The sequence below is a fragment of the Dreissena polymorpha genome, chromosome 3 (assembly GCF_020536995.1).
Source record: "Dreissena polymorpha isolate Duluth1 chromosome 3, UMN_Dpol_1.0, whole genome shotgun sequence".
Lineage (NCBI taxonomy): Eukaryota > Metazoa > Mollusca > Bivalvia > Myida > Dreissenidae > Dreissena > Dreissena polymorpha.
In genome coordinates this window covers 4,903,106-4,930,883 of record NC_068357.1, presented here as the reverse complement: position 1 = coordinate 4,930,883, position 27,778 = coordinate 4,903,106, and the positions used below count along the sequence as shown (strand labels likewise).

The following is a 27,778-nucleotide window of genomic DNA, read 5'->3' as shown; positions in this document are numbered from 1 at the left end:
ACAAAATAGGTTTATATCGGCTATATAAACCATTGTGCCCTCAGTTCACGTTGGCTTCTCTGAAGTCCACACCGTGTGTTTCGAGCGAGCGCACGTTGGTTAATGCTAGAAATTAACACAAAACATGTCTAACGCAAGTTCCACCGTAAGTTAAATGTTATTTTTCTGTATTTTCATATTTTCGTCGTTAAAATCGTATTGTCTGAGAACGAAGCGGTCGCCACCATATTGACGTGTTACTCACGTCGCAAATTATTGATGAAAATAGCAGAGCGTTACTGTACTTTACAGAGTATAGAGAGCTCGCTCTGTACGAAAAATGTTTGCTTTGTTAATAATTTACAGTCAAAAATTATTTGAACCATCGTTGCAATAAAGATATATAATTATATTGATTATATTGCCTTATTGGTATGCATCATACTTAAAAAAAAATCATTTTTTGATTTAAATTTAATTATTTGGTGTCAATTAATTTAACAAAAAAAATTGAGTAATTAAAAAGGTGTTACACAATTTTTCAGACCTGTTGATATTTTATTTTTTTACAAAATTGTTGATATTTTTTTATCGGCATGTTTTTATAGAAAAAAATGAATATACCAAATGTTTATAAAAGATGTTATTCTTAACTTTTTTATCCCTTCATAATTTACCGGTATTGGGATTTAATGCAGTCATATATATATGGTTAAGAAATAATGTTAAGTCATGTCAAGCAAATGTACATTAGAAGTAGTGTATGGGCCCTGTTTTGGTAACTCTTTATCAGCCTACATACACTGATTAAATTGCAACAGCTTAGATATTGTCCACTAAGCTGACAGAAAAAAATATAAAAAGGATAATGGAATAAAAAATATCTGAATTCACTGACACTCACTAGGGAATACCAATCTATGTCATTCTTTACCTAGTTTTCTCCATGCTGACATGCTCTGAAATATGTATTGAGTTTACTTTGAGAATAATTCTCTTCATCAATTTAAGTAACACTGTGTTATCACTACGTCTAGTATTTGATTTTTTTTTTCTTACCCAATACATTTGTGAAACTGTTTCACCTTGGCATAGAAGGATGAAAAAGGGTCAAGACCTGCACAGGGCCTGCTTGGATAGTCAGTTGCCCAACCAGCAGATACATACAATAATTTTATCCCATCATCAAACGTGCATTGTCGAAATTAACCACTGTGATAAATATTTTCCTTTATTTCGGCAATCCTGAAATAAAGCTGTCAAGCGCGGCAGACTCTAATATCAGTCATGTGTGGAGGATGGTCATATTACTCGAAATCAATTATAAAGTTATCATTTTTAGTAAAATCGAATCAGATTCAACAAAACAAACAATTTGATACCAAGATGTATTATATTTTAAACACAAAATGCAGCAAAAAAACATTTTTTACAGATATTAAGTGGGCGTTCTCATGACGTCATTATTAAGACGTCAAACGACAAAAGTCATACTTTCTTTTCCCGCTAACGCTGCTGTTTTTTTAGTATTTTTATTATTATTTCTTTCAAATCTGGGACGTAGAGGTATGATTAACAGAAAAACAGGTTAGTGCCTGATCTTTTTGTAATATATAAGGCTCGGCACAAATAAAATAATAAAACAATGTTTGCTTAGAATAACTTTGGGATTTTCTCTGTAGTTCTATCTTTTTCCGATTCTATTTTTAAAGAAATAATTGATGACTAAAAAATTGATGAGAAAAATCGAATACTAGGTCGCTGCCGAATAAAGCGAAGTTTATTTTGCTCAGCCCAAAAAACTGAACTGTTCAGATTTTCCAAGCCTCGCAAAATAAACTTTGCATAATTCGGCACGACCTAGTTTTCTCTATATATTTACCTCCAAAGTTGTAGTAAAGTAAAAACTACACTGTATTTTGTCTTACCCATGAGGGATGATCCTATAATACTGATTAACTTGTTAACATTTAAATGAGTAGGTCAGATGCATTTTCTGAAATATCTTGCTATATAGTGCAGTATAATTTCTGGTAATAAACACTAATAAATGCTTTGCACACTTTATTTGCAGAGGAAGGTGTACATGTCAGTGGTAGAAGATGTCATCAGTAATGTGCGGGAGGCGTTCCTAGATGAGGTGGTGGATGAACAAGTCCTCCAAGAGCTCAAACAGGTAGGCCATCTTTTACAAATCTGTACCATAAAAAAATACCCAGGTGTGCAAGTTCAGATGATGATGAATATGTTTATTATGTTTCATCACACTAATAGTGACACTTGTTTAGTTAGATGGGACTCAAATCTACAAATATAACTTGCAATGCAAAATAAGTGGTCATTGTTCTGCTATTTTAGGAAAAAATGCATGACATTTTTGCATTGAAAGCAATCCTTTGTGCTTCTTATTGTTTGTTATCATTTTCTTTTTGATCAAGAGAACCTTTCCTGTTAAAATTTTAATGCTCTTTTTTATGTTTAATAAGCACCTTTCAAATTGTGTGTGATAATGTTCTCTTTGATGTTGAACAACTTTCAAAATGTGATTGGCTAGACTAGTGTTTCTGGACATAATTTATGTTTTAAAAGAATTTCTCCTGCTTCTGGAAAGTTGCCCAGGATTTCCAGCATTATTGTTGTGTTCTCAGTCCTAAGATTATTTAGCATCTGAGATTAATTACAGAATATGGATTTAGCTCTACTGGCTGAAGAGCTCATGTCATGGGGTGGTTTCCGTTGTGCGTGTGTGCGTTAGACTTTTTCTTGTTTACGCGATAAAGTCCACAGTTTTCACCTGATTCTTTCCAAACTTGTTCAGTGTCTTTATATTAATGAGGACTCGAACCCTATTGAAAATGGGTTACATCAGAGTAAAAAGTCCAGAAAATTGTGAAATAAGGCTTGTTTACGCAATAAAGTCTACAGTTTTCATCCGATTCTTTTTAAACTTGTACAGTATCTTTATATTAATGAGGGCTCAAACCCTATTGAAAATGGGTAGCATCAGAGTAAGAAGTCCAGAATGATCTCCCCTTGAATTTGAGAAAATTGTGAAATAAGGCTTGTTTACGCACTAAAGTCCACAGTTTTCATCCAATCATTTCCCAACTTCCACAGTGTCTTTATCTGAATGATGAGTCAAACCCTATTGAAAGTGAGCAATATCAGAGTTATAAGTCCAGAATAATCTCCCCTTGAATTTGAGAAAAAAAAGAAAATCTTTTACATTTTGCCATAACTTTTGCAATATTAAAGAATAGCAACTTCATATTTGGCATGCATGTGTATCTCATGGAGCTGCACATTTTGAGTGGTGAAAGGTCAAGGTCATCCTTCAAGGTCAAAGGTCCAAAAAAATAATTCAAAGCGGCGCAGAAGGGGACATAGTGTTTCCGACAAACACATTTCTTGTTTGTTTACATATAAAGTTCTATCCTTTTGAAACTTCAACGGATGTTTTATATCATCAAGGGCCAGAACCCCATTGAGAGTGAAGAAAATTTGTCCAACTTATTGTTGAAAAGGAGCCATTTGAAGTTTAAATTTTAAGTTTCTTCTTGTTTATGCGATAAATTTCCCATTTTGGGTCTGTGTATTTAAAACGTACTCAGATTGTTCATACTATCAAGGGCTTGAGCCCTATTGATACCAGCCAGTAGAGAGATTCAGGCCCTCATGGGCCTCTTGTTTTCTTTGGGAAGGACAGTTGTAGGTCTGAGTGGAAATGAACAAGATGTCTGTGTTGGTGTCCTACAAAGGGAATTACCATTACTCATTTCAAGGAAATTATTTTAAAACTTTTGTGTAGTGCATACAACAAAACTAACTGAAATATATTTCTATATATGCAATGACTTTTCTAGTAACATCATAATAAAAAAATAATAAAACATGAAATAAAAGGTAATAACACACCTATTTTCACTATTTTGATGCATGTCTCTTTGGGTCGGGAAAAACAAATTGTTCTGACAAAAATTGGCAATTTTAGATGCTATTTTTATTTTGTTTACATATACCAATACATTTAGATTAGAAGCTTGTTTTTTTAAACATTATTTTCACTAAGGGAAAATTCATCAAAAAAGCTTGAACAATGAAATGAAGAAGTGCTCACGATGAGCTATTGTGATCAGCTTGTGTCCGGCGTCAGTAATCGTGGGTGATGTGGCCTCAACGTTAAGCTTGTTATTGCACAAGAGACCACATTTTACATCTTATCTTAATCACACTTGTTTGTCTTGAAAATATATATGCTTAGTTCAGAATCTGTATGTATACATGCTCTAGGCTGTGTTCAGATTGTTCATCTTTACAACATGCTCTAGGCTGTGTTCAGATTGTTCATCTTTACAATATGCTCTAGGCTGTGTTCAGATTGTTCATCTTTACAACATGCTCTAGGCTGTGTTCAGATTGTTCATCTTTACAACATGCTCTAGGCTGTGTTCAGATTGTTCATCTTTACAACATGCTCTAGGCTGTGTTCAGATTGTTCATCTTTACAACATGCTCTAGGCTGTGTTCAGATTGTTCATCTTTACAATATGCTCTAGGCTGTGTTCAGATTGTTCATCTTTACAACATGCTCTAGGCTGTGTTCAGATTGTTCATCTTTACAACATGCTCTAGGCTGTGTTCAGATTGTTCATCTTTACAATATCAAGGCTCGTTCATCTTTACAATATCAAGGCTCGTTCATCTTTACAATATCAAGGCTCGTTCATCTTTACAATATCAATGCTCATTCATCTTTACAATATCAAGGCCATGTTTGAATCTTGCTCATGTGTGTCTGAAAACTAGGTCATGTGGTAATATCTTAGAAAGACCTTGGTATCACTCTGGAGGCCACAGGTATAACTCCATCTTGATAAAACAATATCCCAATGTCTATTATGACTATACCTGGAATGAGCTTGAATCTGTGTCCTGTGCGTTCAAAAACAATTGTCACGAGGTCAAATGTTAGGGAAACTTTGTAACCACTTTAGATGCTTCATTTATTACTCAATCTTGATGAAACGCTGTCAGGGATGTGTATCTTGACAATATCTGAGCTTAGTTCCATTGTGTATCATGTGCTTCAAAAAACTTGGTCAGCTGTTCAAAACTAAGAAAACCTTGTAACCACGCTAGATGCTACCTTTGATAAAAACTTGATCAGAATATTCTTCCTGACCCTGTCTAGGCCAAGTTTGAACCTGGTTCACATTTGTCTAAAAACTAGGTCACCATGTAAAAACTTATGAAACCTTGTTACCATGCTAGAATACCTATAAATGGCTCAACCTTGTTACCATGCTAGAATACCTATTAATGGCTCAATCTTGATGACACTTTGTGAGAATGTATATTTTTACAATACCTCTGCTGAGATTGAATCTGGGTCACATGGTCTGCTGAGATTGAATCTGGGTCACATGATCTGCTGAGATTGAATCTGGGTCACATGCGTCATAAAACTAGTCTCCAGATCAAATCTTAGAAAAACTTTCGTAACCACAATAGTGACCAAATCTATATGACGCATTGTACCTATTATAGTTTAATTTGTTATGTGATTCTTAAAGAATTTCAACAGATCAGCATGGTATGATATTATTCCAAACTTTTCCAAATACTTATGCATGCATAAAACCCCTTTTTCACAGAGCACGGCCCCAATTTATCTTACAGAGTACCATTCTTTTCCCACCATTAATGTAAAAACACGAACGAATATAGCTATACTGAATGGAATTACATCCTCTTGTTAACATTTAATTCAGCATTTGGCATTTTTGACCCACAACTGACCTTTTATGGTAAAATACACCCTGTCCATGTCACCTGGACTAGCTAATGAAAAAACAAGTAGTCTTTACTAGTTAAGATATGACTAGTTGAACATATATAATTTAGTTGAGTCTGTATTCTGATATCCCAAATCTCTAGCTGTGGGAGTCGAAGCTGAACAGTTCCCGGGCCCTAGAGACTGCTGAACCTGAGCCACCTGCACCAACTCAGGGCGGAAATCTCCCATTCTCCCTCATTCAACAGCAGAACGCCCAGACCGCGGGGAAAGGTGGGGGCAAATACGGTACTGTACAAATGTGTGTTAAGACCGCGGGGAAAGGTGGGGGCAAAAAGGGTACTGAACAAATGTGTATTAAGACCATGGGGAAAGGTGGGGGGCAAATACGGTAATGTAAAGCTGTACATGTGTGTGTTCAGATTGCGGGCAAATAACGTACCGTAATTACTCTATGTTTTCGGACACTAAGTTTTCGGACACCCCCTTTTTTAGCAAAAATAATTATTTTTCATGACTCTTAATTTTCGGACACACGATTTTTCGTGCATTATTTATGTCTCTTAAGTTTTCGGACAGAATATTTTACAGCGCTATTTTACCAAATTTCGGTCCTATTTTCGATATCTAATGACACTTGGATCATGGGGTTTTACAACCAGATTAACATCATAAAACATGGAAGGTGCATGCCTGAGGGCAACGGACCATCACTTTGCGTTATTGGGTAAATAACCTTGTAAACCGGTATTAAACAATGGTTTCGCCCGATAGCATTAGCGTTATGACACTTTCCAGGGGCAGTACCAATTAATGGTTCAATTATCTACCGCAATGGTCCTACCCCTTCTAAGTAAAATAACTGTGACAAATACTAAACGCTTCAAAGTGTGATGCACCATATTGCAAGTTTTACGAACAATGGAAGGTGTTAGAAAACAACTATCTGAAATGAACAAACAAAGAATTCATAGTTTGCTTTTTTACGTTAATTACAGGTTTATACTAGCAAGTATCGGTACGTCACATTCTCATCTTTGAACTCGTTGGTCAAAGTACAACCTTGTAGTAACTTTCTGTCAAATAAATTAAGCATTTAAAATTATTTAAAATGCAGTGCAAATATATATAACTGTAATTATACTATACGGCATGGTATTTTACAAGCTATTACCGGTAGTCGTTGATACAATTGACGCTATTTTCGGAAACTTCAATTTTCGACTCTAAGTTTTCGGACACCTGCATTTTGTGAATATTTTTGGTATCTATGTTTTTGGACACGAAAAAAAATAATTATTTTTAAGTGTCCGAAAACATAGAGTAATTACGGTACTGTAAGTGTTTGTTCAGATTACGATTAAAGTTGGGGTCGAATACTGTACAGTGTACATGTATATGTTCTGATAGCAGAAAAAGGTGGGGGGAAATACGATACTGTAAATGTGTGTGTTCAGACTGTGGGCAAAGGTTGGGACGAAAAGAGTACTGTACATGTGTGTGTTCCAATTGCGGGAAAAAGTGGGGTCGAAAAGGTGGGGGCAAATACAGTACTGTAAATGTTTGTGTTCAGACTGTGGGGAAGTGTTTGAACAAATATAGTGCTGTACATGTGTTTTTTCTGATTGCTGAAAATGTGGGGGAAAAAATGGTACTGTACAAGTGTGTGTTCAGACTGTGTGCAGAGGTTGGGGAGAATATGGTAATGTACATGTGAATTTTCTGATTGCGGGAAAAGGTGGGAGCGAATACGGTACTTTACATACGTGTTTTTGATTGCGGGCAAAGATAGGGTCAAATACTTAACTGTGAAAGTGTGTGTTAAGACTGTAGGCAAAGACTTGGGGCATATACCGTACTGTTCATGTATGTCTTTTGAAGTTCTGATTGCCTTCATAGGTGGGGATAAATCTGATACATTAGTATTTACAATAGTGTGTTCTGATTGCCTTCAAAGGGGGGGGGGGGGGGCGGCAAATACGGTATTGTATATTTGTGTGTCCTGACTGTGAGCAAAGGTTGGGGAAAAAATCATACTGTACAAGTGTGTGTTCAGGCTGTGTGCAAAGGTGGGGGTAAAAGTGTGTGTTCAGATTGCGAGGAAAATGGGATCAAATAGGGCAAAGGTGGCGGCAAATATAGTACTGTATGAGTGTACAATAACAAAGCTATTGTAAAGGGGTCAGAGCATGTTTCAGCACGTGTAATTTACTGTAAAATTGACTAGAATTCTGTAAAAATATTTGCTATACACTATTGTCTGCCCCTGGGCGCTAAGTAACTGTTAAATCCATAAGGGTCTTTTTCTTCTCATTTCAGCTGATTTTCTCCTTTTCTATTTCAAACTTATTTTACAAATAATCTTTCAACTTTGCTGAATCTATAAACAAATGAAGGGTTTGAGAGGGGTAAGGTATTTTCCTTCTCTGCGGTGGTTATTAAATCACATCTCTGAAACCACCTGTCTAATCAAAAAAGTGTTCTAAAATTTCACTTGGCCTGACCAAAAAGTTACTTTGGCTGGCCTTAAAATATCACTTAATGTACTACATAACTGTTCAGTTATTTAAAAACATAGATATTTTAATGTATTTTCAGTTTTATTTTATAATCAATAATGAACACAATAAGTATGATCAGATCCTCTTATATTGACCCTAAATCTGTCAATTTACTTAACAAAGACCAATGATTTAAAAGTATAGACATTGTAAATTATCAACTAACTTTATAACAGTTCATAATAGTGTGATTATCCCTGTAGGAGCATAAATAGTTCAACAGCCATTTATTGTCTGAAATAAACATAGTCATTTATAACCAAACAAAAGGGATAAGAACTATGGACAGATTATTAACTGTTAACAATTAATGTTTAAAAAAATGAATGAAGAAAGCACTTGTAAGAAAGATGTCTAAAATTAATAATAAGCAGGGGTGTAAAATAACGGTCGCCTGCTCGCATTGGCGACCTATTTTAGCCTCGGGCGAATGGAATCTCCAAAATACTCGCCCGACCGGGCAACCGCATAACTAGATCAGTCAGTGCTTTGAATAGGTAACAGGTGCTAGTCTGGTTGTCATTCAATAGACTGTGTGGTCGTTTAATAGCGATATGGAACTGTAACCAGTCTGCAGTGTGCATGGGGTAATTGTTTATCGGGACATCGTTTACATTCCCGCATGATGTCGTCGTTGAAACAAATCAACATTCATAACTTTTAAGGAGCGAATAATTGAAAGGATGATAAAGATAGTGATACACCAAAATCTGACCAAATAAAAAAAACCAAAGCTAGAACAAAGGAATTACAAGCAGTTAAAAAGAAAACGTCAGGTATACGTTTCAAACTGGATAGTTTTATTGAAAATAAGTGACAATTTTGACCTACCGAATTTAATAGTTGGTCAATATGTTGGATAATATGTTAGAATGGTATATTTATTAGGCTTATTACTGAAAGACTGACACCATGCATTAATGATTATAGGACAATTGGTAAATGAAAGGTTATTTTTGGTCATATTGTTTATTTACTCAAGTCAACACATGTTTAATGTTTACAGACATAATGAGAATAGCTTGTCAAGTAAACAATGGTATTGTTTTTGACACATATATGAATTATACATATTTGCTGTAAAAAAGTGCAGGGCGACCACAAAATCGGTATGAGTGACCTGCTTAAACAAGTTGGTGGCCCTGCAGGGCGAGTAGCTTTTAGCAAAATTTTACACCCCTGATAAGGGAATTTACCATAATAGTGTTGTGAATTGTTTTATATGATTGATCTCCCTTGTTAAATGTATGGTAGAGTACAGTCTTGTTAGTATTGCAATATCCCATTGGTTATTGTTAAAATATAAGTATAAATGTTCTGACCTATATTTTTGTTGTCACACACAACCAGACTGTGGTTAAAGTCCTGCTCTGCCCATAATGCGACGTCTCATCTGGGTCTGCGCTGTTTGCTTAAAGGAATTTCTATAAGAAATATTCTAAATATAGAAATAAATATACTAGACATCCCTAATTTTGGTAATACATTTATCCAATTTAGAAGGATGGGAGAGTCCACTAGGCATAAATGGGTTAATAATGGATGTGAGTCTAACTGATAAATCACTGAACCATGAATCTTCATATAGTTATGAAAGAAAACCATTTTAGTTGAATATTTGAACTAAAGTGAAACATTTTTGATTTGTGTTGTTATATTAATATCACTATTCAAGATATCTGTATTTCTGTTTTTTCAGTTCAAATGGCAACTCTTCAGCAACATATTCCTTTACAATTAACAAGTGATGGACAGATTGTAAGTATTGTTTAGGTTCAGTTTGAGAATTGTTTTAAGCTCCACTATTATATATGAAATATATATAGTGGAGCTATCCTACTCACCCCGGCGTCGGCATTAGCGTTGGCGTTAGCGTTTGCGTTAGCGTGCAAATGTTAAAGTTTTCGTACTACCCCATATATTTTCTTTATCCCTTGACATATTGCTTTCATATTTTGCATACTTGTTTACCAACATAACCCCAACCTATAAACAATAGCAGACAACTCTATCAAGCATTTTGTCATAATTATGGCCCCTTTTCCACTTAAAATATGCAGCAAATGTTAAAGTTTGCGTACTAACCAATTTATTTTCATTGTCCCTTGACATATTGCTTTCATATTTTGCATACTTGTTTACCAACATCACCCTAACCTATTAGCAAGAGCAGACAACTCTGTCAAGCATTTTGTCATAATTATTGCCCCTTTTATACTTAGATTTATCAATAAATCTATGTTAAAGTTTGCGTACTTCCCCAAATATTTCCTATATCCTTTGACATATTGCTTTTATATGTTGCATACTTGTTTACCAACATGACCCCAACCTATAAACAAGAGCAGACCACTGTATCAAGCATTTTGACATAATTATGGCCCCTTTTACACTTAGATAATTGAACATTTTGCTTAAATTGTCATAACTTCTTTATTTATGATCAAATTTTATTATTTCTTTGACAAAACAACACTTACCTGAATACCACTATGGATTCCACCCAAACAATACCCCACGCCCCTACCCAGAATCCATCCCCCCCCAACCTCCCCCCCAACCTCCCCCCTCCTGATTTTTTTTTTAAACATCATCTAATAAATTACCACACCCCACATTATACCCCCCTCTTTCCCCCCCCTATCCCCCCCTTTTTTTTTTTCCTTTTTATACGCCCGTATAAAATACGGGACGTATTATGTGAAACCCCTTGGCGGGCGGGCGGCGGGCGGCGGGCGGAAGGCATCACTTTGTCCGGACTCTAATTCAAATTGTATTCATCCGATTTTCACCAAACTTGGTCAGCAGTTGCATCTAGTTGATATCTAGGCCAAGTTCGAATATGGGTCATGCCGGGTCAAAAACTAGGTCATAGGGTCAATAAGTGCATTTTCAAAGGGGCCACTTTGTCCGGACTCTATTTCAAATTGTATTCATCCGATCTTCACCAAACTTGGTCAGCAGTTGCATCTAGTTGATATATAGGCCAAGTTCGAATATGGGTCATGCCGGGTCAAAAACTATGTCATAGGGTCAATTAGTGCATTTTCAACGGCGCCACTTTGTCCGGACTCTAATTCAAACTGTATTCATCCGATCTTCACCAAACTTGGTCAGTAGTTGCATCTAGTTGATATCTAGGTCAAGTCCGAATATGGGTCATGCTGGGTCAAAAACTAGGTCAAAGGGTCAATTAGTGCATTTTACTTTGTCCGGACTCTGATTCAAATTGTATAAATCTTATCTTCACCAAACTTGGTCAGTAGTTGCATCTAGTTGATATCTAGGCCAAGTTCGAATATGGGTCATGCCAGGTAAAAAACTAGGTCATAGGGTCAATTAGTCCATTTTCAACAGCGCCACTTTGTCCGGACTCTTATTCAAATTGTATTCATCCGATCTTTACCAAACTTGGTCAGTAGTTGCATCTAGTTGATATCTAGGTCAAGTTCGAATATGGGTCATGTCGGGTCAAGAACTAGGTCATAGGGTCAATTAGTGCATTTTCAACGGCGCCACTTTGTCCGGACTCTAATTCAAATTGTATTCATCCGAAACTTTTAAACAACTTTTTATCCTGCGTCAAAGTGGTATGGGGGTATAAGTCACATTCAGTGACAAAGCTCTAGTTATATATATATCTAGGTCTAGTTCGAATATGGGTCATGCCGGGTCAAAAACTAGGTCACGGGGTCACTTAGTGCATTTCAAGCATTTAGCATGGTGTCTGCTCTCTAATATAAGTAGTTTTCATCCAATCTTCACTTAACTTGGTCAGAAGTTGTATCTAGACAATATTTAGGTCAAGTTCAAGTATGGGTCATGCTGGGTCAAAAACTAGGTCACAAAGTCACAAACCATTTCAAGCATTTAGCATGGTGTCCGCTCTCTAATTGAAGTAGTTTTCATCCGATCTTCACCAAATTTGGTCAGAAGTTGTGTCTAGACAATATCTACATGTAGGTCAAGTTCAAATATGGGTCATGCCAGGTTTAAAACTGGGTCACGGGGTCACTTAGTGCATCTCAAGCATTTAGCATGGTGTCCGCTCTCTAATTGAAGTAGTTTTCATCAGATCTTCATCAACTTTGGTCAGAAGTTGTGTCTAGATGACATGTAGGTCAAGTTCAAATATGGGTCATGGTAAAGTTATCAAGTTGTCCAAAGCCTTTAAGCGGGCGTATCTTGTGACAGTTTGGCACTCTTGTTTTATTTTTTAAAGATCGTCTAATAAATGACCCCACCTCACATTATACCCCCTCTCAAACCCCCTGCCCCCAAAAATAACAATTTTTTTTTTTCCTTTTTTTATTTTTGAAAGATAAGCTTAAAATTTAAATTATTGAATATGAACAATTTCCCCATGATGGCTTATGTTATACTGTCAAGCACTCGAATAGTCGTGCGCGCTGTCCTCTGACAGCTCTTGTTACCTTTTAAGCAAAATCTTTATCATAGACTTCAAACCATCATTTTCTTGAAGTACAATCAACGAAGTACCTTAAAACTACAGAACACAATTAGGATATAAATAAAATAATGCAACAGACTTAGTTTTAAAAGCGCTTTTAGCAATTATAAGGATTTAGAAATTTGTAACGACCCATTTTTTTGGTCACAAAATTACATAAATTCTAGTACAAATGTAAAACAACTGGCAAAAAAGATATATAAATCAATCAAACGATGCTTTGAGGCATAAACCATTGATACCCTGTTTTCAACCATCTGAGATGCAGAACATGTGTTTGTTAAACCAGAAAAGGACTTTGACACAAATTTACTCCATAGGAGGAAGTTTTTTTATGTGCATGGCACGCGCAATAACATATCATGAATGTAAACAAACATATGATTGTTTCTATGCCCCCTTTCAAAGAAAAGGGGGTATATAGTTTTTGCACTGTCCGTCAGTCTGTCACACTTTTCGTGTCCGCTCTCTAATTTAAATAAATTTCATCCGATCTTTACCAAACTTGGTCAGAAGTTGTATCTAGACCAATATCTATGCCGGGTCAAAAACTAGGTCACAGGGTCACTTAGTGCATTTCAATAACTTCTATCAAAGCGTTTATTGGGGGCATATGTTATCCTATGGCGACAGCTCTCGTTCATTTTGACTCACTTTTTCTTTTCAGTTTTATATTCTATCAAATAAATAAACTTTTTCCCTTGATTTTTTATCCCGACATTTGGACATTTCAACCTGTCTTAAAACGTTGGTCAGGTCTGAATGTCGAGCACTTATAGGGATGTCTGCATTGTTGCTATGGTTTGACACTCTTTGACTATGGTTATACACATTGTTGCAATGGTTTCATACACTATTGCTTTGGTTGCACACATGGTTGCTATGGTTTCATGCATGGTTTGTATGGAATCACCACTTGTTGCTATGGTTTCAGACCTCTGCAGCCAGTATGGCGTTCTCTGCCCAGGGTGGTATGTTCCAAAGTCATCAGATCCAGGCCCTGGTGGGCATGAGTCCAGGGACACAGTTGGCCTTCCAGCAGACAGGTGATCTTCATTACAACAGTTGATTGGTTGACGTTACTAGCATAATCCTGAATGGTTATTAGATCTTGTACAAAGTCACTGTGTTTGTTAAAGCTAAGCAGCATTTTAACCTGAGCACTTTATCCGTGCTAAAGGTTGCGTTATTCTGGTCAGTCAATGGCCGTCGTCTGCTATCTTACCTATACTATTTGTATATAAGTTACAAATATCAAGTAATAAATTATATTGCCCTAAATTTCAACCACTTGTCAATAGATTCTTGCTAAATAATGCTGATTAATTTGCAATAAATATTGCACCAATTTTAGTTACTTGTCAGAAAATTCTGGCCAAATAATCCTATTCTGTCCTGATTTCATTCACTGGTCTACATATTCAGGTCATATGTTGCTACTAAATTCATAATTCATAATAATTCATAATTCCTGCCTGCTTTCAGCTACTGGCCAGTACGTTCTGGTCTCCCCGGGTGTGACCCAGGGTCAATTGGTCGGCATCCCCCATCAGGCTATCATACAGGCCCAGCCCGGTCAGGTGTCACAGATACAGGTAAGCATCGGAACTTCAATTAGGGGCTTACATATGTGTCGCGTTCTGAGAAAACTGGGCATAATGCATGTGCGTAAAGTGTCGTCCCAGATTAGCCTGTGCAGTCCACACAGGTTTATCAGGGATGACACTTTCGGCCTAAATTGGATTTTTGCTTAGACAAGACTTCATTTTAACGAAAAATCTCATAAAAGCGGAAAGTGTCGTCCCAGATTAGCCTGTTCGGATTGTACAGGCAAATCTGGGACAACACTTTACGCACATGCATTATGCCCAGTTTTCTCAGAACGCAACTCATATGCTATACTTGTCTCTATGTTACACATTTTAGTTTTCAGATGCTTGATGGAAAAAAGTTTGACATAGTGAAAAATGATGTTTAAGCTGCCAGGTTACAGATGGTGATACAAATATGAATGAGGCCCTAACAACTTTGTCTGCATCTTGTGAATACATTTCTCATCAAATGCAGGCGATAAGGGGTCACTGAATAGTATACTATTTATATAAATAGTATCAGACTAAGTTTACTTAACTACAATATCGGGAAAGCCCTTTTAAAAATAAACAAGAAATTTAATGATTGGTGATTGCATAATTGTAATGTAAGGCTTGTATGCAGAAGTTTATTTGCTTAAGTAAAAAGTATTTTTTAGTGTATTATACTTCAGTGCATTTATCACATGCCATACCCTGTTTCCCATGTAATAAAACCATTACATATATTTTTATCTTACACATGTGTTATATACTTTTTAAGCGTTTTAATTGGCTTATTTTTCGTTTATTGTCCAATCAAATTTTGTTATTTTGCTGAAATGACGTTGCAACGTCAAATGACGTCACGAAATGTAAACAACATTTGGGATTTATCATTATGTTTGCCTAAATATTCATTTAATTTGCTTATTTAAAAGCATGTGATAAAAAAGATCTGACACTCATGGACAAATCATACCATATTTTATTAAACTGGTCCAGGAAATTCATTAGTAAACTCGTTTAATAAAATATGGTATGATATGACAACTCGTGCCAGATCCTGTATATATCAATCAATTATAAGTAAATTTACATGTATTAAAAAATATACAAACAAAAATGTAAAAGCTAAAGAAAAATGTGCGGGTGTAAGAATTTAGCCTGTGTTATCTTGAGAGGTGAAGCCTCAAAAATTTGATTAAATCATAAAGTAAGTATTCTTAATTTATCTTTCTAATTTAACTGTAAATCAATCTATTTTCTATAAACTGTCACATTTGGGATACTATTGTACTACCATTGTTGACTACCAAATAAACATGTGTGTTTGTGATGGGTCATAAGAGGAGGATGCTCTTACTATGTTGCTCAAGTTGTTTACATTTTGATGTTCTTGTAATTTTGAACTGTTTTTTGTTAGCAGACTCCAGAAGTGAAATTGATTTATTTGTTTCAGCCAATTACATAACAACCACAGAAGAGTTATAGATAGCTAAAAGCCGTAACAAGATGCTTTTGAAATTAACATAGAAGAATGCTTGACATTTTTAAACCACGAAATGTGAAACTTTGATGTGTATAAACAAAATATTTTGGATGGTTCTGATGAATTATTGAATTTGAAACAAAAAATTACATTTGTGTTATTGTCCGTATCTGTGCCATAGCAGCTTAAAATGCATGTAAAAAGTTGTGGGAATAATGAACACAAACGATTAGTATTTTAAATAATGTATGTAGAAACTTAATGTGCAACTTATCCATGTACAGGGTTTAACAATACTGTGTTACAGCTGGTTCCATTATTTTGATGATGTTAACGAATAATGTGTGATTTGTTTTATCAACGCATTTGTTTTTTGCGGTTTGTTAGGAAGGTTTCAAAACTCACAGGAACCCTAAACGTTGGGATTGAGAACAAGTTGCATGCCTACATCAGTTGGATGCTAAAATAAATATTACACAATATAAAAAACAAACCAGCAACAAAAGAAAGACATATAATATGTGTCTTGTTCTGTGAAACTTGGGCAAAATGCATGTGCGTAAAGTGTCGTCCCAGATTAGCCTGTGCAGTTTGCAGTTTGCACAGGCTAATCAGGGACAACACTTTACGCTTTAATGGTATTTTTCGTTTGAAGGAAGTTCCTTTTTACCGAAAATCTAGTTTAAGCGGAAAGTGTCGTCCCTGATTAGCCTGTGCGGACTGCACAGTTTAATCTGGGACGACACTTGATGCACATGCTGTATGCCCAGTTTTATCAGAACAAGTCACATATGGCAATTGTTCTTGCAGCAAATTCAGGGTCAGACGTTACCCCAGTTTGATGGCGCCCATGACCCTGACCACTGTATCTCCTCACAACACAGAGATATCCACTCCAACACAGAATCTTCACCTTCTATATCATCAGCGTACATTTTGGGTGCGAGTGGAGGTGATAATGAACTTGTAGATATTGAAATAGAAGTCTCCCCAAAGCTTGGACAGAGACTGTGTAGGGATTTGAACCGACAGAAGGTTGGCGGTCGTATTCCTCAACTAGATGGGAAGCACGATACAAGTTCATCAGAGGGAGACTTCGATGATGATGATGATAACAATGATGATGACGATGATAAGGAAGAAGCGGAAGATGAAGGGGAAGAAGAGGTATTTATAATTACAAAATGTATATAGAAATGCAATAACTTTGGATTGTATCAGTAGGTATTCATGTTAACTTCAGCTGAAAACTCCATGGATTATTCAGTGTTATTTCAGCGAGTTTTAAGTCAGACTTAAAATTGTAAGGCTTATAGAAATTTGACTGGTATTCTAGACATATTTACATAATGAAGCAGACTAGTGAATTAAAAAACCACTTTGACGTCTCAAAATCCTTCCTATATATAAAGTATTTCAAAGAACTGTTTTTATTAAACTTCACCTGAGCACAAACGGTCTGTCACTGTCCATTGTTTGGAAAAAATAATTGCAATCGCAACAAAAAGTTTAAAACCTAGCAAACCTTAAATATGCATTTAGCAGAAGCTGATTTTTTGGTATTTTTCATATGATGATACAGTCTCTGCTAACTTATCTCCTCAAAGTTATTGTAAGGGGTAAACTTTAACATCTCAGAAGCATATAATATCTATATCTATCTATATATATATATATATATATCTATCTATAAATATATATATATATATATATATATATATATATATATATATATATATATATATATATATATATATAATTATATATTATAATACGGCTGTCTTCAGCTCAATAACAAAGCCAATATTAATTCCACTAATAAATAACATAATAATATTGACACATGGTTAGTTCGCAGTTTCGGCTTTGCATTTTTTCTTCCTTAAGTTTTGGCATTTATTTGCAATATATTGATTTCTCAGAATGTTATTTGTATGATTTATTCCTTGAAAAATGAATTCTTTAACAAGTGAAAGGTTCTCCTATACTACAAAATGTCGCCATTAAATTAAACAATTTGTCAACCTTCAAACATATTTCATCCCTAATTTTGAACTGATGAAGTTATTGTGTGGAATCTGCCTGGAATTTGTAAAATGGTTTTGCTGGAGTTATTTGCCCTTGTTTCAGGAGCCCTTGAACTCTGAAGATGACCTCAGTGAGGAGGACCCCTCGGAGCTGTTTGACACGGACAACGTAGTCGTATGTCAGTTTGAGAAGGTGCGTTGTGTTTGCTTGACCGAGCACATGTAAAAATATGTACACAGTGACCACTCCTGCATTATCTCTATGCTAGCCATAATTATTTTCTCAAGCTAAAGACTTCACTTAATATACCCAGTTTGTCCCTTTGCATGCTGGGAAATTTGTTGTCTGCTAAAATGTCGTCTGCTGAATTTCTAAAATTAGCCTTTTCTTCGATTTTTTTTTCAAATAATACTATCAGAATAGCAAACAGTTTGGATCCTGATGAGACGCCATGTTCTGTATATGTACAAAGGCCTTCAAAATTCGGTTCCAGCACTGAAAGAGTTAAAAACAACAACACTGAGCATATACATGAAATCTTTGTCTGGCAGGCTGAAGGGAGGGCTAGTTATTGAACAGCATCCAATGGATATAACTTCTGCATAATAATTCAAATAGTTTTACCCATTTATGCCTAGCGTCTAGAAAAAAGGCCTTGGCAAACAGCGTAGACCCAGATGAGACGCCGTATTATGCGACGTCTCATCAGGGTCTATGCTGTTTGCTTAAAGGAATTTCTGTAAGAAATATTCTAAATGTAGAAATAAATATACTAGACATCCCTAATTTTGGAAATAAATTGATCCAATTTATTAGGATGGGAGAGTCCACTAGGCATAAATGGGTTGAATCTGATAATCATAAAACTGAATGTTTATGGACATAATATCTTGGTGAAGTTGGATAGCAACGCAGATTGCATTAATTACTTATGAATTATGGTCATAGAAGTCGACAGAAATAGTCAAATTTCCCATGTTGGCTCTCTTGATATTGGATCATGACACTTGATGGTAATGTTTGTGAGCATTTATCTCGTCCAAATTTGATAATCAGCAAATTGCATGAACCACTTCCAAATTATGGCCCTTGAATGATCAAAAATTGGCCAAATTAATGTCTTCTCGCATTTCTCCTCAATAACTCAAACGGTATGAGTCAGACATGACGAAACTTGGTTATATTATTTATGGTCATAATATCTTGGTCAAGATTGAATGATAACCAGCCAGATTGCTTTAAGTTTTTTTTGTTATGGCCCTTGAATTAAAAATGCATGGCACAATTTACTTGGCGCTCTCTTACTCAGATAGTTTACATAGTTTCAGCATAAAACATGGTGGTAATGTTTGTGGTCATATATTCTCCTCCAAATACCAATCAAATGCTTGCCATAGAATGAAGCACCTCTGCAGAATTGCCCTTGAATTATAAAAAAAATAGCCATTTGATGACGTCTGCTTTGTAATACTAGTATGTGGTTTTATGTCAATAACTTAAATTTGCATTATCCAAACTTATTGCTGCCTATATAGCAAGCTTTAACCCTTTCCCACTCAGAAGCAAAGTGAAACTGGCTATGTGCAAACAGAATAAAACCAGAACAGCCTGCAAGTAACTCGCAGTCTGTTCAGGTTTTATCCTGTTTGCTGCTCCTCAGTAACTAAGGGTTTGAAATGAAGCCTTTAAACTTGAATCTAGTAAGAAAGGTCTTTAATTAAATTTAACTTTTTAAGTGACTACAAATGTGTAAAAATACATATCTAAGTGGTAGATGGGTTAATGGAGACAAAGCCTAGGATAGAGTTATGGTTTCCTCTCAATAATTAAAGTTAGGAGAGATGAAACACATCTATGTTTGTGAGGAGGCAGCTTACATCTGGACCAACTGTATTTTTCAGATCAGTAGAAACAAAGGCAAATGGAAGTTCAATCTAAAGGATGGGATCATGAATCTTGAAGGGAAGGACCACGTGTTCCAAAAAGGGACTGGAGAAGCCGACTGGTAACCTCGTGTCTTTAAATGGGAAACCAGTCGGATTGATGTGTCGAGAATTTGTGTCGTGTTTGTGAAAATTGGGCAAAATGCATGTGCGTAAAGTTTCGTCCCAGATTAGCCTGTGCAGTCTGCACAGGCTAATCAGGGACAACACTTTCCGCTTTAATGGTATTTTTCGTTTAAAGGTAATCCCTTTGTACCGAAAATCTAGTTCAACGGAAAAGTGTCGTCCCTGATTAGCCTAGGACGACACTTTACGCACATGCATTATGCCCATTTTTCTCAGAACAAGACACATTTAAAAAACATGACATTTGTAACAAAGTGAATACAGTGGAAGGATCCTGTGTATGAAACAATGGCAGTCTGAACAATGTGCATAATACACAGGAGTCCTGTTATTCATGTAATTCGTTGAAAACTATACAGTGCTAGTCTATTTTTTGTTGAAAGTGAGTGAACTAAAAATACTGGTACAATGTTTTTAGGTGTTGAAGGCTGGAAAGTCTGGTATTTTTGTGGTAGGAACTACCATAGCATTTATTATTCCACATAAGGGTTGTGTGTTATGATTATTTACCTCTTACTAAATAAGAGGCACATTACTGCATTTATTTTTTGTATTATATTGTTACAAAAATGCTGTTCATGGCATTTGTTGGACCTTAATATTTGCAATGTTTTTGGTTGGGATTTTCAACATACAACACATAAAAGCAGTTTTTGAAGGGGTGTGCCATTAAAGGGAGGCAAAGCAGACAACAGAATTGATACAATCTGATAAGTAACCAGATATTGCAAGATATGATATGATATTGCAAGATAAGATATTGCAAGATATGATATGGTGGGCCTGGCTAGCTCAGTTCGTAAAGCACAGGAGTTAATCTAGGGCTTTGTATCACATACGTACTTAAGTAAGTATTCTGACTAAACTTTGTTTTTGTTTTTCTCAATCCTGGAGTGTTTTTTAATCATCATGCTATATTTGTTTTAAGATTGATTCAACCCCTGAATAAGTGCATATTTGTATTGCAAAATTTTGAGATTATTTTGTGAGCTGGCCAATATTCTTAATACTAAGCTGAGTGAAAAGACAAATCTTCACCAAACAATCTAAGACTTACGTCTCTATTAAAGAATATTCTTTAAATTGGAATAATCGAGAATCGTTTTAATTTAAAGTGCAAATGGGCATAAACTGCCTTTGACTACATCATTCTTCATATAGAACATTATGTGAAGGAAGACTGTATATGTTGTCTTTGTTTTTTTGTCTTTCGTTATTCTTATGTCTAAGAATGGGTTGGAGAAGATGGGCCCTGATGTTATGCTTGTTTACATTTTCACTTTGCTTCCATTCACACATAAAGCTTTATAATCATGATATATAAAGGACATTTTCTTTTTGAGCAGACATTTTTTCTCTGGATAAACAAGTTTTTCTGCAGCTTATATATGTTTTTGTTTGTGGAACAGTGATTAACTTGTGGGAACATGTAGTTTCTATCAGCCGTGCTCTGTGAAAAAGGGGTTTAATGCATGTGCGTAAAGTGTCATCCCAGATTAGCCTGTGCAGTCCGCACAGGCTTATCAGGGACGACACTTTCTGCCGAAACTAGATTTTTGCTAAGAAGAGTCCTTCTTTAAATGGAAAATATCATATAAGTGGAAAGTGTCGTCCCGGATTAGCCTGTTCGGACTGCACAGGCTAATCAGGGATGACACTTTACACACATGCATTAAACCCCTTTTTCACAGAACAAGACTCCCATGATGAGTTGCATCTCATGTAATGTGCAAATTTTCCTAATTTGTCACTTCTCATTTTAACAATAGTCTTGTTATGTCAAAACATTGTTTGAGTGTGCTTGTTGTTTCTTATGTTATTCAAAAAATATCTCAGACTGTTCATATATTAATGCGCTTAATATTTTTATATGCACTTTAAAATGGTGCATTTTATGGGAACACCTGTTAGGCTGGTAGGCATCGTTGAGGAGTCCTTAACATGAACAGTCATGAACTCAAACTGTTAAAAATCATTTAACATGGTGATAATGTTTGTGGGAATTCAAGCACTTTTGAATTATGGCCTTTGAATAAAAAAAATATGACCAAATTAACCACTCTTAAGTTTTAGAGTTTTAAGATGATCTTGAAACTGGGCATTACATCTAAGTAGTGGTAAGAAAGATAAACTGTCAGATAACATAAATAGATTATTGCTTAAATAAAAAACAAAATGAAATTAACAATTGCCTAGTCTATAACTCAAACAGATTCAAACGGATCATCACGAAACTTAGTGATAATGTTTGTGGGCATGATTATATCTTGGCAAAGCTTGATAACCAGCCAGATAGTATGAAGCACCTCTGAATTATTGTCCTAGAATTTAAAAGAGCCAAATTAACACTTGCCGCCCTTTTACTCGACTAGTTTTATTTGTCGCATGACATGTTGCCACAACGTTAGTGGGCAAAAATCTCTACTATGACCAGCCTTTTAGCCCTTAGTACTTCTGGAGTATGGCACTTGAAATCAGAAATGTGCAAAATTAATGTTTTCTGCTCTCTCACTACCATGTAGTTTTTATGCTCCCCCCAAAAAAAATTTGGGGGGAGCATATAGTCGCCGCTTCGTCTGTCCGTGTGTGTGTCCGTCCTTACACAATTTTTGTCCGGGCTATTTCTCAGCAATTAATGACCGGAATTCAATTAAACTTTATGGGAAGCTTCACTACCAAGAGGAGATGTGCATATCAGCCGGTTCTGGTCGGATGATTTTTCACAGAGTAATGGCCCTTTGAAATTTTCTATAAACTGTACATATAGTGCAATTCTTGTCCCCCCAACTACTGACTGGAATTCAATGAAGCTTTATGGGAAGCTTAACTACCTTGAGGAGATGCCCATGTTTTTTGTGGGTTCTGGTGAGATGATTTATTTAGAGAGTAATGGCCCTTTGAAATTTTTAAGTTGCTAAACCAACCATCGTATTATTTTGTCCAAAGTTATGCCCCTCAAGACGTTTCCTTCTATCTGAATATAATTATAGTGCAATATTGTGACAAAAAAACCTTTGGGGAGCATCACCCGTCTCCGACGGTTTCTTGTTTTCATATATTTATCAAACTTTATCCATGTCACTCACCACTTTGTTACATGTTGGAATTCTTATTCTTCTTTTTTAAATTTATAATCTATGCAGTATTTTATTTAATTGTAAAAGCATTTTTAGTAAGGATGTAAAAGAGGATATTTTTTAACTTTGAATGTTCCTTTTTTTAGCTCCACTTTTGGCCAGCGGGGCTTATGTCATGGTCCTGTGTCCATCGTGTGTGCGTCCGTGCGTTAACTTTTTCTTTAAACATCTTCTTCTCCTAAACTACTGGTCCAATTCTGATGAAATTTCTCAGGAATGTTCATGTGGTGAACCTCTTTCAAATTTGAAAATCTGCTTATATAAGGCCTATTTTGTGAAAACTTTAAAAATCTTTTATGTCCATAACCATTGGGCCTAGGGCTACTTAATTTGGTATGTAATGACATCTTATAGTCCTCTACCAAGTTTGTTCAAATTATGCCCCTGGGGTCAAATTTGACCCTGCCCTGGGGGGTCAAAAAATCGAAAATTTGCTTATATAAGGCCCTTCTTGTCCATAACCATCGGGCCTATTTCTACCAAATTCAGTAGGTAGTGACATATAATAGTTCTCTACTTAGTTTGTTCAAATTATGCCCCTGGGAACAAATTTGACCTTGCCCCAGGGGTCACAAAAATGAACATATGCTTAAATAAGGCCTATTGTGTGCAAACTTTAAAAATCTTTTTCTTAATTATAGAGCCTAGGGCTACTAAATTTGGTATGTAGTGATATCTAATAGTCCTCTACCAAATTTTTTCAAATTATTCCCCTGGGCTCAAATTTGACCCCGGGGTCACAAAACTGAACATATGACGTTTACCAGTGGAGATTACTGCGGCCGTTTGGCTGTGACCAACAACAACATCAACATCTTGTAAACATGAGATAAAACCCTGTATTCAGTGCCATTTTAGGTCAGATGGTGACTGCTTACAAAGGCATTAAAGTAAGAACTATGAATTTTTTTCTTACTAACTGAAAAAAGTCAGGTTTTATTTAAATATGTCGAAAGTGACCATATATCCGGATGAAAATATTTTGGATGACATGTTAATTTCATGTCTTTTTTGTAGTGTTTAAACCAGTTTAATAATATATTATTGATTTTAAAAACACAACTTTCATGAACATAATTATTTCAAGAAAAGTCAATATATGATACTTCACGGTAAACTCAAACTTTGTATCCAAGAGGTGTTGAAATTAATGAAGTGCAATGTTCTTAACTATCGTAAATGCTGCTTTTTAATAACTAATGATTCATTGTTCCATTTGTTAATTGTGAATCATGAATTGTGGATATGATTGTCAATTGCTCAACAATCCATAATATATATTTCTGACCATTTTATAATTTTCTTTATATAAGTTATGAATTGATCTTAGAAGTCAAATGTATTACTTAATTAAATACATATATAAATATAAAGAAATAATCTTTAGATTATCATAATATTCTCAGGCCTGTTGGTATTAGGGATGTGTGGACTGATGAGCAATTTCTCCTTTTATCACAATTATTTCTACCCTACCTGATAATTTCCTTCATATTCCATTTTAATTTAATTGACGTCTGCAACCTCTTTCAAATCTGGAAAGTCCAAAATGTGTCGTTTGGTAAAGGGTTAATGCATTTTGATTCCTATGGGTCTTGTGAATCTGTTTCAAATCGAATGCGTAGATTTGATCTTCAGCATAAAAAAATATGTGAAATGGAAAGAACGACAATATCTTTTGGAGAGATAAATGTACCTACGTTATAAGCAAAGGACCTGTGCAACAATTCCCAGGCTTTTAAGTCTGTTTAGTTAACAAGGTAGTAACTTTTTCCATATATAAAAATACTCACCCTTCCAACTTTAAACCCCTAGTGGGACGAGGGATAGAAAGAGAAAGTCACATGCTTGAGTACATTTCAACCCATGTGCATTGCACGTTTTTTTCGCAAAGAAAAAACTGTGGAGTAATACAGGGCCATCATGGCCCTCTTGTCAATGTATACATTTTGATAAAAATATAATTGTGTGGAATTGATAATCTCCAGTTACATATCTATAGGGTATTACTTACTTTCAGATGTCTTCTACTTTTGTAAACTTGCTCAAAATTAATGTAGTTGAAAAGGTAATACACATATATTTAATATTTCCTTGATTAAAGGTATGTTTGGTTGTAGATGTAGATATAAAATAACTTTAAATGTTTTTTATGCCCTCGGATCGAATGATTGGGAGTATATTGTTTTTGGCCTGTCTGTCCCAAAACTTTAACCTTGGTCATAACTTTTGCAATATTGAAGATGGCAACTTGATATTTGGCATGCATTTGTATGGCATGGAGCTGCACATTTTGAGTGGTGAAAGGTCAAGGTCATCCTTCAAGGTCAAATGTCAAACATATAGCTTCAAAGCGGCGCAAAAGGGGACAAAAAGGGGACATAGTGTTTCTGACAATCACATATCTTGTTTAGTTTGTATTATACCACTGACCGATAACACAAATAAACATTTTCTGTGATATCAGGTCACTGACTGATAATAAACTGGTAGCCCTTCCCACATTTGAGATTATCATTCTGCTTTGCAATGTTAAGTCATGCCTGCTTGGAACTTATTTAGGTAGGAATGTTGTTAAAATGTGTTTTTTTATTGTTCTGTGTGGAGAGATTAAAAAAGTGTTCATCAATGAGGGATGATTTCAAAAGTTTTTCTATGGAAACAAGCAAATAGTACAGCAATTAGCATGTATGAAAAGATAGTCAAAAGAATCTAAACACATCAAAAGGCATAAATACAATGTTCACATATTGCCAATTTACTGTAAACAACAACATTGCATGTTTAAATCTATTAATTGAAAGTCTTACCTTTACATCCATGGCCCATAAGATTGCATGGTTTTCAATTGTCTATCCTTTTGAGATGGTATTTTTGTTGTGATTCCAATAGCGTAAACATCTTATTGTACAATACAATTGTGTTGATGATGCTTTTTGCAGCCATTAAATTCCCTTTTATTTGAACTGACCATAGACATCTAGGATAGCTTAGGAATAAGTCTTACAGCTAATCCATTTCATCTTTGCTAGACATAGACATTATTCTTTTCGTAATTGCTTCAATTTTTTTTAACATGTATCCCTTGAGTTAAATCACAACTGAGACTATAATAAAATGCACCCAGCTTAATATTCCAAAATTTCTAATGAGTAAAGGGCAGTAATTCAACATATACTATCACATTATTTTATGGTTCAAAAAGTTGATGACTTACTTGTTGAGAGGTCACCTGGTTGTGACAATTTAAAATCCACTTGACTGTGCATGACATGTTCTGTAGTCGGCTATTTTCTTATGTTAAAAGATGAAATGAGGTAATCTTATTTTTATTATGCCTTAACTCCCTACACATTACACTTTCTAGTTTCTATGTTCTATGTTTTGATAAAATATTTGTCAAAATGTTATTATTCATTTGAACAAGGACTTTTATGTATGTTTAATGATTAGTACACATCGATCGATGCAGACCTAATCAGGTCGTCACATTTGAATTTCAAGCAGTGGTGTAAATTGCTAAATGTTTGCAAGATTTTTATTAAACATATATTTTTTAAATATATCTAAAAGAAAGTGGTATAATAATTGTTTAACCATGTTTAGGGACTTTTGATATAATGTGATATCATACTTTCATGATATGGCGTGTGGAAAGCTGGACAAGCTATGCCTTTCCCTAGGCTGCAGAGGCTCGTCTCATATCACATGATTTCATTAGTCAATACCTTATATTCTGTATATACAAGAAAGCAGAGAAAAGTCCAAAGGTTGTAGAGCTGTCTACATAGCTTCTTAAAAAAATACTGTTATAAAATCACGAAATTCTGGAGTAGGTTTGTAGATAGACAACAAGAGGCTTTGATAAATTGATAATTACTTCTTTAATAACTCATGTTACAGAAATAGAGACTTTGATATATGGATAATTTCTTCTTTAATTACTCATGTTACAGATGATTAAATTGTATAGTAATCAGTTGTTTCGAATAACGAAGATGAACTGAAAAATTTGCAGATTATTAATTTTTGCTAATCGTAAGAGTATTGGTATTTTAAATGTTTTGAACTTTCATATGGAACACTGTTGTGAACTTTTTGCTGATTATTTGCAATTGCAGGAACAATAAAATGTTAATCTTTTTAAATCCCTTTGCCGTTGTGATCAGTTTGACTGTTGCCATTTGTTTTGATATCTCCACTAAATTTGTTATTGTTTGTATAGTCATGTGGTATGTCACAATAGTTTGTTGGCACTGAATATGTAGTTTATAAATTTAATTTAATGTAAATTCTTAACCGAATGGTTGTCAGTGATTTCATATGCTAAAACCATTTCTTGTTTAGAAATATTAAATACACATATTTGAAAATGCTGCCAAACTTAGAAAAATCATAATTGAACATTTATTTGTAATATATGTTGGTTTATTATCATTATTTCAATTAAATAAAACATCAGCCTGTTAGATAAGTTATGTTAATATAGCAGTATGTTTTGTTCTTATTATGGTTCATGAATGACCTTAGAAAATCATGAAGTTTATATTAACATGTTGTCTTCAGAGTTTTGTATTATGGTCATCATTTCAAAAGTTACTTATTTTGTTAAACTGTTGATACAATAAAGCAACTTCAACACCAACTTCTGTCTGTCAGTGTTTAACGCTTTCAGC

At 35.0% G+C, this 27,778-nt stretch overlaps 1 protein-coding gene across 2 annotated transcripts; it reads left to right on the top strand.

Annotated features, from left to right (window-relative positions):
- LOC127872812 (transcription initiation factor IIA subunit 1-like) lies at window positions 1-27,747 on the top strand. 2 transcript variants are annotated; one of them, XM_052416230.1, is made up of 9 exons: window positions 1-145; window positions 2,054-2,155; window positions 5,917-6,046; window positions 10,034-10,092; window positions 13,740-13,851; window positions 14,291-14,400; window positions 16,679-17,035; window positions 17,999-18,088; window positions 19,798-27,747. In XM_052416230.1, the coding sequence occupies exons 1-9, from the start codon at window positions 125-127 to the stop codon at window positions 19,903-19,905; spliced, it is 1,089 nt and encodes a 362-aa protein (XP_052272190.1). In that variant the 5' UTR covers window positions 1-124; the 3' UTR covers window positions 19,906-27,747. The 2 variants fall into 2 exon arrangements, with proteins under 2 accessions (XP_052272190.1, XP_052272189.1); XM_052416229.1 differs by having other exon boundaries at window positions 5,917-6,061.
- The last annotated feature ends 31 nt before the right edge of the window (window positions 27,748-27,778 follow it).